Below are 15,565 nucleotides of genomic sequence, written 5' to 3'. Positions count from 1 at the left end.
CTTCCCAATTCCCAGGGATAAATAATGATAATGATAATGATGATAATAACGTAAGTAATGATGATATTGATAATAGTAATAATAATAATAATAATAATGATAATAATGATAATAATAATAATGATAATAATGATAATAATAGTAATAATGATGATATGAATAATGATGATAATGATTACATGTTTAAGCACTTAAAGTAGGATTTGTATTCTGAAGAGGTCAGAGGTCACTGTGAGTGCAAATTATGTTTTTTGGCCCATACTTTTGTTGCATTTCAACAGTGTTGCTGAGATTTGGCAGAGAGATCCATAACTGTCATTCCCTCTTAGTAATATGTACATTATCTAATTGGCCTTCATGAGCCTTGTTTAATGTGTACACAGAGGGAGAAATACTGCATTTGCTTGTAATTGTTGGCATTCTAGTTTTGTATGTTTCCATAAGGCATATGGATATGCAGTATAGAGAACTTTCATTTTAAATGCATTTTTTCTGTACAGAATTTTCTCTTAGAGTATCTTACTCCCCAAGTTTTTATTGAGTTTGGGTATATGACGTACACAAATCAGAGCTGGTGTAAGTAAAACATCAGTACAGTTTTATCAGTATATATATAAGTATTTGCCTATTGTGTTTTGTCTCCATTATACAGTTCTTATTTGATTTTATGTGTTTCCTGTATGAACATATTACCATTTCTGTAGCAGCTAGTTTACATTTTTAACATCCCTTTGCTTCAGATATTTTGATAGATAATTTGTAGTAGTATGGATGTCGTGTTGCTGTTTTGACATTTATTTTGTAAGATCATTGCTAGACACAATGGATTGTGGGGTAGATTTGAATATTGTGTTTCCTAAAAGACGTACTGTTGCTTCATGATAACCTTTCAAAGTAACTTAGATTGAATGAGTATTGTGTTTTTAGCTTATTGTTGTTTGATATTTTGGTTTTATTTATGTATTTGAATATCTGTTTTAGGTGTTATAACCCTTTTTTAGGTAAGTCATAATTGGGCTTGAGTATCATTTTTAACATCTGATAGTACTTTGAAAGACAACAAAGTTACTTTTATGATGATTTAACCTGGCACATGCTTAAATGTTTTGAGACATCAGAGTTGTGTTTCATCTATTATTGAGTACCATATCCATATCCTGTTGTGATATGGTTTTGATAGAGTGTATTGTTCTTGACTATCAGGTGCTAAGGATTTACCATTAACATGCTCTGCAGATGAAAATAGCTTTTCCCATAATTAATCCTCCTTATGCCCATGCTATCTGTAGATTTATGCTTTTTACACTGTTTTCTGATTCCATAGCATAACAGATATCAGATTGAAATGGTTGGCTTAGTTCAGGGGCTTGAAATGAGAGGAGAGTGACACACTCTGTGTGTGATATATTGATAAGGACCTTGCCAGCCCATGCTCGGCCACTGGTTTGAATCTGTCCAAGGCATTGTAAATGAGTATAACTTACATTGTATTATCTATGTGGCTCTTTTGATATCTATCACATCAAAGCCTTGCTTGATTTGTATTTCTTAATAGACTTTTTCCTTCTATATCTTGAGTTCCCCATTACTTAATGCTTTTTGTGACGACGGGAACGGATGAAGGCAGCAAGCATGGATATGTACATATGTATATGTCTTTGTATGTATATGTATGTATACGTTAAAATGTATATGTATACATATGTGCGTGTGTGGGCATTTATGTATGTGCAAGTGTATATGGGTGGGTTGGGCCAATCCTCGTCTGTTTCCTTGTGCTGCCTCGCTAATGCAGGAGATGGCGGTTAAGTATAATGAATAGATATGATATTTATTTATTTATTTTGCTTTGTTGCTGTCTCCCGCGTTAGCGAGGTAGCGCAAGGAAACAGATGAAAGAATGGCCCAACCCACCCACATACACATGTATATACATACACGTCCACACACGCAAATATACATACCTATACATCTCAACGTATACATATATATACACACACAGACATATACATTTATACACATGTACATAATTCATACTGTCTGCCTTTATTCATTCCCATCGCCACCCCACCACACATGAAATAACAACCCCCTCCCCCTGCATGTGCACAAGGTAGCGCTGGGAAAAGACAACAAAGGCCACATTCGTTCACACTCAGTCTCTAGCTGTCATGTAATAATGCACCGAAACCACAGCTCCCTTTCCACATCCAGGCCCCACAGAACTTTCCATGGTTTATCCCAGACGCTTCACATGCCCTGGTTCAATCCATTGACAGCATTTCGACCCCAGTATAACACATCGTTCCAATTCACTCTATTCCTTGCACGCCTTTCACCCTCCTGCATGTTCAGGCCCTGATCACTCGAAATCTTTTTCACTCCATCTTTCCACTTCCAATTTGGTCTCCCACTTCTCCTCGTTCCCTCCACCTCCGACACATATATCCTCTTGGTCAGTCTTTCCTCACTCATTCTCTCCATGTGACCAAACCATTTCAAAACACCGTCTTCTGCTCTCTCAACCACATTCTTTTTATTACCACACATCTCTCTTACCCTATTATTACTTACTCAATCAAACCACCTCACACCACATATTGTCCTCAAACATCTCATTTCCAGCACATTCACCCTCCTCTGCATAACTCCATCTATAGCCCACGCCTCGCAACCATATAACATTATTGGAACCAAACCACTCTTCCCCTTTACCCTTGAGCTTCGTTTCACTCAGAGCCAAAACATCCAGGTTCCTTTCCTCAAACATACTACCTATCTCTCCTTTTTTCTCATCTTGGTTACATTCACACACATTTAGACACCCCAATCTGAGCCTTCGAGGAGGATGAGCACTCCCCGCGTGACTCCTTCTTCTGTTTCCCTTTTTAGAAAACTAGAATACAAGGAGGGGAGGGTTTTCAGCACCCCCTGCTCCTGTCCCCTTTAGTTGCCTTTTACAACACGTGAGGAATGCGTGGGAAGTATTCATTTATTATACTTAGTCGCTGTCTCCTGCGTTAGTGAGGTGGCACAAGGAAACAGATGAAAGAATGGCCCAACCCACCCACATACACATGTATACACATAAACGCCCTCACACGCACATATACATACCTGTACATTTCAACGTATACATACATATACATACACAGACATATACATATATACACATGTACCTATTCATACTTGCTGCCTTCATCATTCCCGTCGCCAGCCCACCACACATGAAATGGCACCCCCTCCCCCTGCACATGCACGAGGTAGTGTTAGGAAAAGACAACAAAGGCCACATTCATTCGCACTCAGTCTCTAGCTGTCATATGTAAATGCACTGAAACCACATCTCCCTTTCCACATCCAGGCCTCACAAACCTTTCCATGGTTTACCCCAATTGCTTCACGTGCCCTAGTTCAATCCATTGACAGCACGTCGACCCTGGTATACCACATTGTTCCAATTCACTCTGTTCCTTGCACTCCTCTCACCCTCCTGTATGTTTTGCCCCGATCACTCAAAATCTTTTTCACTCCATCCTTCCACCTCCAATTTGTTCTCCCACTTCTCCTCGTTCCCTCTACCTCTGACACATGTATCCTCTTTGTCAATGTTTTCTCACTCATTCTCTCCATGTGACCAAACCATTTCAATACCCCATCTTCTGCTCTCTCAACCACACTCTTTTTGTTACCACACATCTCTCTTACCCTTTCCTTACTTACTTGATCGAACCACCTCACACCAGATATTGTCCTCAAACATCTCATTTCTAACACATCCACCCTCCTCTGCACAACCCTATCTATAGCCCATGCTTCACAACCATATAACATTGTTGAAACCACTATTCCTTCAAACATACCCATTTTTGCTCTCCAGGATAACGTTCTCGCCTTTCACACATTCTTCAATGCTCCCAGAACTTTCACCCCCTCCCTTACCCTATGCTTCGCTTCCATTTCCATGGTTCCATCTTCTGCTAAATTCACTCCCAGATATCTAAAACACTTCACTTCCTCCAGTTTTTATCCATTCAAACTTACCTCCCAATTAACTTGTCCCCCAACCCTACTGTACCTAATAACCTTGCTCTTATTCACATTTACTCTCAGCTTTCATCTTTCACACACTTTACCAAACTCAGTCACCAACTTCTGCAGTTTCTCACTCAAATCAGCCACCAGTGCTGTATCAGCAGTGAACGACAAGTGACACGCTTCCCAGGGCCTCTCACCCACAACAGACTGCATACTTGCCCCTGTCCCCAAAACTCTTGCATTTACCTCCCTAATCACCCCATCCATAAACAAATTAAACAACCATGGAGACATCACGCATCCCTGCCACAAACCAACATTCACTGGGAACCAATCACTTTCCTCTCTTCCTACTCATACACATGCCTTACACCCCTGGTAAAAACTTTTCACTGCTTCTAACAACTTACCTATCACACCATATACTCTTGATACCTTTCACAAAGCATCTCTATCAACCCTATCATATACCTTCTCCAAGTCCATAAATGCTACTCACAAATCCATCTGTTTTTCTAAGTATTTCTCACAGACATTCTTCAAAGTAAACACCTGATCCACACATCCTCTACCACTTCTGAAACCACTCTGTTCTTCCCCAATCTGATGCTTTGTACATGCCTTTACCCTCTCAATCAATACCTTCCCATATAAATTTCCGGGAATACTCAACAAACTTATACCTCTGTAATTTGAACATTCACTTTATCCCCTTTGCCTTTGTACACTTGCACTATGCATGCATTCTGCTAATCCTCAGGCACTTCATACATGCTTTGAATATCCTTACCAACCCATCACCAACAGTCACCCCTTTTTTTTATTAAATTCCTTTGCAATACCATCCAAACTTGTTTCCTTGCCGGCTTTCATCTTCCGCAAAGCTTTCACTACCTCTTCTCTGTTTACCGAGTCATTCTCCTTGACCATCTCACTTCGCACACCACCTCGACCAAAAACCCTGTATCTGCCACTCTATCATCAAACATTCAGTAAACCCTCAAAATACTCACTCCATCTCCTTCTCACCTCACCACTTCTTGTTATTACCACCCCATTGGTCCCCTTCACTTGTTTTACACACTTTATTTACCTCCTTCCAAAACATCTTTTTATTCTCCCTAAAATGTAATGATACTCTCTTACCCCAACTCTAATTTGCCCTCTTTTTCACCTCTTGCACCTTTCTCTTAACCTATTGCCACTTTCTTTTGTACATCTCCCAGTCACTTGCACTATTTGTATGTGGCATTTATGGATCTGGAGAAGGCATATGATAGGGTTGATAGAGATACTTTGTGGAAGGTTTTAAGAAAATATAGTGTCGGAGGTAAGTTGCTAGAAGTAGTGAAAAGTTTTTACCAAGGATGTAAGGCATGTGTACGAGTAGGAAGAGAGGAAAGTCATTGGTTCCCAGAGAATGTCAGTTTGCGGCAGGGGTGCATGATGTCTCCCTGAGTGTTTGATTTGTTTATGGATGGGGTGGTTAGGGAGGTGAACGCAAGAGTTTTGGAGAGAGGGGCAAGTATGCAGTCTGTTGTGGATGAGAGTGCTTGGGAAGTGAGTCAGTTGTTGTTCACTGATGATACAGTACTGGTGGCTGATTCTGGTGAGAAACTGTAGAGATTGGTGACTGAGTTTGATAAAGTGTGTGAAAGAAGAAAGTTGAGAGTACATGTGAATAAGAGCAATGTTATTAGGTTCACTTGGGTTAAGGGACAAGTTAATTGGGAGGTAAGTTTGAATGGATAAAAACTGAAGGAAGTGAAATGTTTTAGATATCTGGGAGTGGATTTAGCAGTGGATGGAACCATGTAAGCAGAAGTAAGTCACAGGGTTGGGGAGGGGGCAAAGGTTGTGGGAGCCTTGAAGAATGTGTGGAAGTCGAAAGCATTATCTCGGAAAGCAAAAATGGGTATGTTTGAAGGAATAGTGGTTCCAGTAATATTATATGGTTGCGAAGCTTGGGCTATAGATTGGGTTGTATGGAGGAGGGTGGATGTGTTGGAAATGAAATGTTTAAGGACAGAATATGGTGTGAGGTGGTTTGATCAAGTAAGTAATGAAAGGGGAAGAGAGATGTGTGGTAATGAAGTGTGTTGTTGAGAGAGCAGAAGAGGGTATGTTGAAATGGTTTGGACACATGGAGAGAATGAGTGAGGAAAGATTGACAAAGAGGATATATGTGTCAGAGGTGGAGTGAATATGGAGAAGCAGGAGGCCAGATTGGAGGTGGGACGATGGAGTGAAAAAGATTTTGAACGATCAGGGCCTGAACATGGAGGAGGGTGAAAGGCATGCAAGGAATAGAGTGAATTGGAATGATGTGATATACTGGGGTCGATGTGTTGTCAATGGATTGAACCAGGGTATGTGAAGCATCTGGGGTAAACCATGGAAAGGTCTGTGGAGGCTGGATGTGGAAAGGGAACTGTGGTTTCCATGCATTACACATGACAGCTAGACTGAGTGTGAATGAATGTAGCCTTTTTTGTCTTTTACTGGCACTACCTCCCTGGAGGGGGGGGATGCTATTCAATGTGTGACGGGGTTGTGATGGGAATGGATGAAAGCAGCAAGTATGAATATGTGCATGTGTATATATGTATATGTCTGTGTATGTATATTGATGTGCACATTGAAGTGTATATGCATGTAAATGTGCACATGTAGGTGTGCATATATATACATGTGTATGTGGGTGGGTTGGGCCATTCCTCATCTGTTTCCTGGCTGATGCAGGAGACGGCGATTAAGTATAATAGACAAATGTAGATAATATTCTATTTATTTATTATATCCCATGTATTCCCTGCATGTCGTAGAAGGCGACTAAAAGGGGAGGGAGTGGGGGGCTGGAAATCCTCCCCTCTCGTTTTTTTTTAATTTTCCAAAAGAAGGAACAGAGAATTGGGCCAGGTGAGGGTATTCCCTCAAAGGCCCACTCCTCTGTTCTTAACGCTACCTCGCTAATGCGGGAAATGGCGAATAGTTTGAAAGAAAAGACTTAATTGCTGTTTCCCGAGTCAGCGAGGTAGTGCAAAGAAACAGACAAAGTATGGCCCAACTACTCATATACACATATATTTATACATAATTGCCCATACAAGCACATATACATAAATATACATGTCACTGTATACATACATACATACACATACAGTCATATACATATATACACATGTACATGTTCATGCTTGCTGCCTTCATCCATTCCTGTCACCACCCCCGCCACACAGGAAATAGCACCCCCCCTACTTCAGCGACAGCTCCAGGAAAAGACAAAAAGGTCACATTCGTTCACACATAGTCCCTAGCTGTCATGTGTAATGCATTGAAACAGCTCCCTTTCCACATCCAGGCCCTAAAGACCTCTCCCCAGACGCTTCACATGCCCTGGTTCAATCCGTAGACAGCACGTCAACCCCAGTATACCACATCGGTCCAATTTACTGTATTCCTTGCACTCTTTTCACCCTCCTGTATGTTCAGGCCCTGATCATTCTAAATCATTTTCGCTCCATCCTTCCAACTTCAATGTGGTCTCCTGTTTCTCCTTGTTCCCTCCACCTCTTACACATACATCCTCTTTGTCAATGTTTCCTCACTCATTCTCTCCATGTGTTCAAACCATTTCAACACACCCTCTTCTGCTCCCTCAACCACACCCTTTTTAATACCACACATCTTTCTTACCCTTACGTTACTTACTCGATCAAACCATCTCACTCCACATATTGTCCTCAAAAATTTCATTTCCAACACATCCACCCTCCTTTGTACAATCCTATCTATAGCCCATGCATCGCAACTACATAACATTGTTGGAACCACTATTCCTTCAAACATACCCATTTTTGCTCTCCGAGGTAACGTTCTCTCCTTCTCCACATTCTTCAACACTCCCAGAACCTTCGCCCCTTCCAGAACCTTCGCCCCCTCCCAGAACCTTTGCCCCCTCCCAGAACCTTCGCCTCCTCCCCCACCCTGTGATTCACTTCTGCTTCCATGTGTCCATCCACAGCTAAGTCCGCTTCCAGATATCTGAAACACTTCACTTCCTCCAGTTTTTCTCCATTCAAACTTACCTTCCACTTAACTTTTCCCTCCACCCAACTGAACGTAATAACCTTGCTCTCATTCACATTTACTCTCAACTTTCTTCTTTCACACACTTTACCAGACTCAGTCACCAACCTCTGCAGTTTCTCACTGGAATCAGCCACCAGTGCTGTGTCATCAGCAAACAACCACTGACTCACTTCCCAAGCCCTCTCATCCACAACAGACCGCATACTTGCCCCTCTCTCCAAAACTCTTGCATTCACCTCCCTAACCACCCCGTCCATAAACAAATCAAACAATTATGAAGACATCACACACCCGTGCCACAAACCAACATTCACTGGGAATTAATGACTTTCCTCTCTTCCTACTTGTACACATGCCTTACATCCTTGGTAAAAACTTTTCACTACTTCTAGCGACTTACCTCCCAAACCTTAAAACTTTTAAAACCTTCCACAAAGCACCTCTATCAACCCTATTATATGCCTTCTCCAGATCCATAAATGCTACATACAAATCCATTTGTTTTTCTAAGTATTTCTCACATACATTCTTACCTATCACACCATATACTCTTGATACCTTTCACAAAGCATCTCTATCAACCCTATCATATACCTTCTCCAAGTCCATAAATGCTACTCACAAATCCATCTGTTTTTCTAAGTATTTCTCACATACATTCTTCAAAGGAAACCCATGATCCACACATCCTCTACCACTTCTGAACCCACACTGTTCTTCCCCAATCTGATGCTCTGTACATGCCTTTACCCTCTCAATCAATACCCCCTCATATAATTTCCCAGGAATACTCAACAAACTTTTGCCTCTGTAATTTGTCACCTTTATCCCCTTTGCCTTTGTACAATGGCACTATGCATGCATTCCACCAATCCTCAGGCACATTACCATGATCCATACATTCACTGAATATCCTTGCCAACCAATCAACAACACAGTCACCCCCTTTTTTAATGAATTCCACACCAGTACCATCCAAACCCATTGCCTCGCTGGCTTTCATCTTCCACAGAGCTTTCACTACCTCTTTGTTTACCAAACCATTCTCCCTAACCCTCTCACTTCACACACCACCCTAACGAATACAACCTATATCTGCCACTCCATCATCTAACACATTCAGGAAACCTTCAAAATACCCACTTCATCTCCTTACTACTTGTTATAAACTCCCCATTTGCCACCTTCACCAATGTTCCCATTTGTTCTCTTGTCTTGCGCATGTTATTTACCTCCCTCTAAAACATCTTTTTATTCTCCTTAAAATTCAGTGATACTGTCTCACCCAACTCTCATTTGCCCTCTTTTTCACCTCTTGCACCTTTCTTTTGACCTCTTGCTGCTACTTTCCTGCAAATATCATCCAAACGCCTCTCTCTTCTCTTTCACTGATAACCTTACTTCTTCATCCCACCATTCACTACCCTTCCTAATCTGCCCACCTCCCATCTTTCTCATTCCACATTCTTCTTTTGTGCAAGCCATCACTGCTTCCTTAAATACTTCACATTCCTCCTCCACTCCCCTTACATCAATTGCTCTCATCTTTTGCCATTCTACTTTCTCACACAAGTCTCCTTTCCAAGCTCACTTACTCTCATCACTCTTTTCTCCCCAACATTCTCACTTCTTTTCTGAGAACCTCTACAAATCTTCACCTTTGCCTTCAAAAGATAGTGATCAGACATCCCTCCAGCTGCCCCTCTCAAAACATTTACATCCAAAATCTCTCTTTTACACGCCTATCAATTGACACATAATCCAATAACACCCTCTGACCATCTCTCCTACTCACATATGTTTACTTATGTATATCTCTCTTTTTGAACCAGGTATTTCCCAATCACCAGTCATTTAAGTACACAAATCCACAAGCTCTTCACCATTTCCATTTACAGCACTGAACTCCCCATTACACCAATTATACCCTCAACTGCCACATTGCTCACCTTCGCATTCCAAGCACCTATCACTATAACCTGGTCTCGTGCATCAAAGCTGCTAACACACTGATTCAGCTGCTTGCAAAACCCTTACCTCTCATGATCTTTCTTCCCATTACCAAGTGCACAGGCATCAATAATCACCCATTTCTCTCCATCCACTTTCAGTTTTACCCACATCAATCTAGAATTTACTTTCTTACACTCTGTTACATACTCCCACAACTCCTGCTTCAGGAGAAGTGCTACTCCTTCCTTTGCTCTTGTCCACTCACCAACCCCTGATTTACTCTCAAGACATTCCCAAACCACTCTTCCCCTTTACCCTTGAGCTTTGTTTCACTTAGAGCCAAAACATCCTGGTTCCTTTCCTCAAGCATATACCTATCTCTCCTTTCTTCTCATCTTGCTTACATCCACACACATTCGGACACCCCAATCTGAGCCTTTGAGGAGGATGAGCACTCCCTGCTTGACTCCTTCTTCTGTTTCCCCTTTTAGAAATAGAAATACAGGGAGGGAAGGGTTTGCAGCCCCCCCGCTCCCATCCCCTTTAGTCACCTTCTACGACACGCGGGGAATATGAGGGGAGTATTCTTTCTCCCCTATCCCCAGGGTTATATACATAAACGCCCAATCACGCACATATACATATATATACATTTCAATGTATACATATACATACACAGGCATATACATATATGCACATGTACATATTCATGCTTGCCCTCATCCATTCCTGGTGCTACCCCACCCCACAGGAAACAGCATCATTACCCCCTGCTTCAGCAAGGTAGTGCCAGGAAGACAGACAAAAAAAGCCACATTTGTTCACACTCAGTCTCTAGCTGTCATGTGTAATGCTTCGAAACCACATATACACAAACATTATATCTTGTCTTTTTAGACTATTTATCTGCTTTTGTCTTTTGTCTCTTTACTGTATTGACTAGTGCATTCTGGCCTGATACCAAATATTAGCATTTTTTGGATATGACGTAGTAGTTAGCATGTCTGTGAATGAATGGGATTAACTAGTGGTGAGTAACAGTCTAAAGTCTATCATGGTACTCGTCATTAACCCTTTCAGCCCTATGCTTGTTGTGCATTTGGGTTTTCTCTGCATGGGTTGTTTTTTGAAAGAATTGAAAGAAAAAGATCTTAATCAATTAACCAGTGTTAAAAGTTGTAAAACAGCAAAATAGACATACAAACAAGCCTTCAATAGCAGCTGTAGTCCCTTTAAATTTCCTGAATGTTCCTCAGAAAGAAGGAAGAAGGATTTTAAGTGTTTGAGATTGTGAGAGTTAAGAAGAGTTTCAAATTATCAAGAAAGCAGTAGGAAGAGCAATAGGGTGATAGTTTAAAGGGTTAGAATGGTTTTCTTACTTATAGTAAGGTATACTTCCATGAAAAAAAATATTGAATTTTGAAACATAGAGATGAAATAGGCAAGGAAGGATCATTGTTAACTCAGAGGAATACACCCCCAGAATCTGAGGAGTTATGTCATCTGGGCTATACACCTTATCCACATTAAGCTGTGAAATGACTTGGAAGACCCTGTGCATAGAAAATATAGGAGAGATTAAGTGGGAGATTAGGGGAAGGACTAGACGTAAGAGAGTGTCTTTATCTGCTTGGAGGTTAGGTATAGGTTGACCTGGTCATGAGAGAGGAGAAAGAGTGGAATAGAAAACTTACTGGATGCTTTTGTTAAGAATCAGAAAGATGTATCAGAAGGCAGGTCACTTCACTATCCTTTTATGAAACATTTTAGTGATTATGAATGATAACAGAATGGGATTCAGGGGAAGGGGAGAGTTTCATGGCCTGATACACTCTGTTCCTGATGTGAATAGCAATGTGACTGGCATCCAAGCTGGAGTGATTGAGCCATGACTGGAGGAAGAAAAATCTGGTAGAGGAGAGGATGTTAGTCTCTGTCCCACCACAAATAACTTTTGCTATATGGTTAGCATAGTTAGAGGCATCTCTGCCAGTGAAGTAGTACCAGTTCAAAGGAAATTGGTAAAGAAGCTGCATGGGGATGAAAGCTGAGCTCTCTCAGTGTGCCAGAGTTGGCACATTGAAGGGGAGAAAATGGATGGGCAAAAGTGTTAGAAGTGATAGCAGTAAGATTGTCGTTGGAGGACCTTAATGAGGTCAGAATTAATGTATGTATGGTGGTAGAGATCAGAGGTTAAAAAGGAATTGTGTATTAGAAGAGTGGTCTTGACAGTTGGGAGCAAGTGTTTGGTGATTAATTATTTGTTTTTAATTGTTAATCAGGGGAATAGGAAGGACCTCAACTTTATTGGGATCATCCTAAGTTGAGTTAAACTAATTTTTTTTTTTGCTGTGCATCAAAATCCCCTGGATGGTGATTTTCATTGCATGGATTTGAAGTGAATAGCTCTTCATGGCAAGAGGTCAAATTGTTGAAGAGTTGTATGTAGTTGGAGCAATTAAAGGTAAAGAATATGAAACATAAAAGCAAAGTCTTAGAGGCTGGAGACATTTGTTGACACTCATTTCAGTTACTGGCTTTACAGAACTGAAGATATTTCAGTGTAAAGAAGATTCTCATCTAAGAAATGAGTAAGTGTTCTGTCAGAAGGTGAACAAAAGTAAAGATGGAGAGAAGTGATAAAGAATGAAGTAAAGTATGACTATAGGGAAACATTGAATCATTATGACATGGTAACTACAGTTTTAGTTGAAGAGAAATAATGTTTGTTTGCATTGCTGAATACGTAGACCACAAAGTGGGGTTACACCTTCTTACACTGTAACTGGGGCCTTAGGAAATACCTTTCAGCTAACGCCTTCATGACACCCAAGGCTAACCTTTCTCCTTATTACCATGTCTTGATATTTTTCTTTTTCTTATACATGTAGCTTCTCATGTCCATGTTTGTGTGCAAAATTGCTTCTAAATTACTTGGTAAATTTTGTCCTATATAAGCATTTAAAATCAGGAACAGATCTGCTCTAAAAAAAATGTATACCTGAATATATACATTGATACTCAGAGTTATTCCAGGGACATAAGATTACTGACTTTGAATTTTAAGGGCACTAAGTTTAAGTCTTGATAATGGCAATGTCTTCATTCATGGGCAAGGGTCTTATTACATGCTTTCCTCTTAACCGTGGTATGGATGGGAATGGGTCTTTTTCTGGGAAGATAAAACATAAACTCCAAATTTCGAGGGCACATGGATGTTATCCATTACTTTTTGAAACTGCCAATGACTAATTCCCTTTTTTTCACATATATCCAAAGTGTGGATATGAGTTGAGCTTGCAGAACCTCCACCAAACACCCTGCACTTTGCATATCTCTGCAAATCATGCTGATTCCTCCACTGGATCTATATCCTTTGCTTGTTTTTGAACTGCACATCCATTGTGTTGTCTTTTATTTTTGCTTATCTCTGGTGAAGGGAGTAATCTCACATTTATTTCCCTCTCATTTCCTTGTCATATTTTATCTCAATGCTGATTTACAGTGTGTTTCCCCATATTTTGTTCCTCATTCAGTTCACTCTACCACCTACACCTTATTTTTTTAGAGAAACATTGCACACACTCTTAGAAGGAGGTATATTACCAGTACTACCTGCTTGGGTATCAGGAGGGTCAGTGATAGCTGCTTAGTGAGCCAGCACCTAAGTGGTTGTCATATTGCACTTCTTTGACCAAGCTAGCTGTCTTTACTTCTGCCTCACCATTCATGGACTGCTGGCATTCTGTCCACAAGCATACAATCCTCTTGTCACACATAACACTTGACAATGCTTAACTCAAACAACCTCTGTATTTTTCTGTGGTGAGTGCTGTGCACTAGCCCTGCCTATTGGCAAAATAGTAGGAGCAATAGATAGAAGTAAATGGTAGTAACATTAGACTGGAGCATTAGGTAGAAACATTAGGTAGAAGTAGCTAGTAGGAACATTAACTTGGAGCATTAGGTAGAAGTAGTAGGTTAGAACATTAGGTAGACATAGGCAATAGCAGTTAGTGGGAACATTTGGTAAGTGTCTGAAAACACTGTGCTCTTAGAGTTGCCCTCTACCAGTGGCCTGAAAAGGGTGAGGCACTAAAGGCTACGAAGTGGTATTGGAGTTCACTAGTTATGGAGACTGTTTTGCCGTGGCCAACCTCTTGAGGGAGTTCCCTAAGGGAACAGGTGTCAGAGAAATTAATAGTTATAGATAGCTAGATAGAGAGAAGGAAAGATTATAAGGATCTACATGTAATGCTCATACATTTGAGTTGAGCTGCTCCCTCTAGTAGCTTTCATTACACCTGGTGGTTCATTAACAATTTTCCCTAAATTTCCATCTAAGCTTCATCAGCATTCCCACCCGTGTTTGTATCTCTCTGCACCTTAAGTACCATTATCCTGCATTTGAAATATGCATGTCCATATAGAATCTTTGGTGGACATTCCTGTAACTGGTTTCTTCCCAGCTTCAGATGATGAAGACTCATCAGTGGTATTCAGATCATTTGATGATGAAAAGTTCAGGTTGGTTAGGTTTATATGTGATCCATGAGCTTCTTACACTTTGAAGTAAGCTTATATGTAAAGTATGAAATGGGCTCAGCAGGTATATACAAAGGGATAAGAAAAAAACTGGGAGACCTGGATGTAATTAGAAGTGAGGATATGATAAAAGGTTAAAACAAAGAGAAGGATCTCAATAGTTGAAGAATGATTTGGAGTTAGAAAACGTTTGGTAGTTCATTAATTAGGCATCACTGTGCACATATGGATAAAGAAAGTTAGCCTTTTGAAACTAGTATTATAGCCTCATTTCCTCTGCCCTGTCTAAGTACATTACCTATATACTTAAATTCTTAAAGATTCAAGAAACCAGGCTTCCAAAAGTTGCTGACAGTAGCCATAAATTGTGGGTCATTGATTTCCAGGAACAGATCCCTCCAGCCAAGTTTGACTGGACGTCTAGTGGCCTGACCAATCCTCTGGAAGGTCCAGGTGAGTTTATGCTTGTTTTTTTTGCTGTGATCCTTAAAATAAAAGGTAAAGTTTCTTTTAAAATTTTGATATTGCTACACTGATTTTTTTTTTTTTAGCTAAGTTTGGCCTGTTAACTGGACCTTTGTTGGCTTGGAAAAGTTTGATATCATGAATGTCATTTTAATACCTGACCTATATAATAGCAAAGAAATGAGCCTGTTTTATATGTCTTAATACTTATTTACAGACCTCAGGTAATAGTAGATTATTAGGTAGTTAAGCACAAGCTGAAAGCAAAAGAGTGTATTTTGCAATGTGTTTAAAGCAGAATAAAGTTCAGCAGGTGAGAGTTCATTGTACTTGCATTAGTGGTGGATTTGGCACTGAAATGTTTGAATATGCCAGTGTGACCATGTTGCTCTTAATTCCAGGAAATGTTCTTGTGTGGTGTGCAAAGGGTATGTTAGAGTTACCACATACAAACCTCAACAATAAGGTCATC

The 15,565-nt window shown here is 40.4% G+C and overlaps 1 protein-coding gene across 1 annotated transcript in view; it reads left to right on the top strand.

Moving 5' to 3' along the window:
* LOC139753474 (uncharacterized) overlaps positions 1-15,565 on the top strand; it is a 116,621-nt gene that overhangs the window by 29,386 nt on the left and 71,670 nt on the right. The window contains 1 exon segment of the mRNA XM_071670035.1: positions 15,015-15,081. Within this exon segment, the coding sequence (XP_071526136.1) occupies positions 15,015-15,081 (67 nt within the window).

The sequence above is a fragment of the Panulirus ornatus genome, chromosome 2 (assembly GCF_036320965.1).
Source record: "Panulirus ornatus isolate Po-2019 chromosome 2, ASM3632096v1, whole genome shotgun sequence".
Taxonomy (NCBI): Eukaryota; Metazoa; Arthropoda; class Malacostraca; order Decapoda; family Palinuridae; genus Panulirus; species Panulirus ornatus.
Note: the sequence above shows the minus strand (reverse complement) of the source record. Positions and strands in the feature narration are given on the sequence as shown.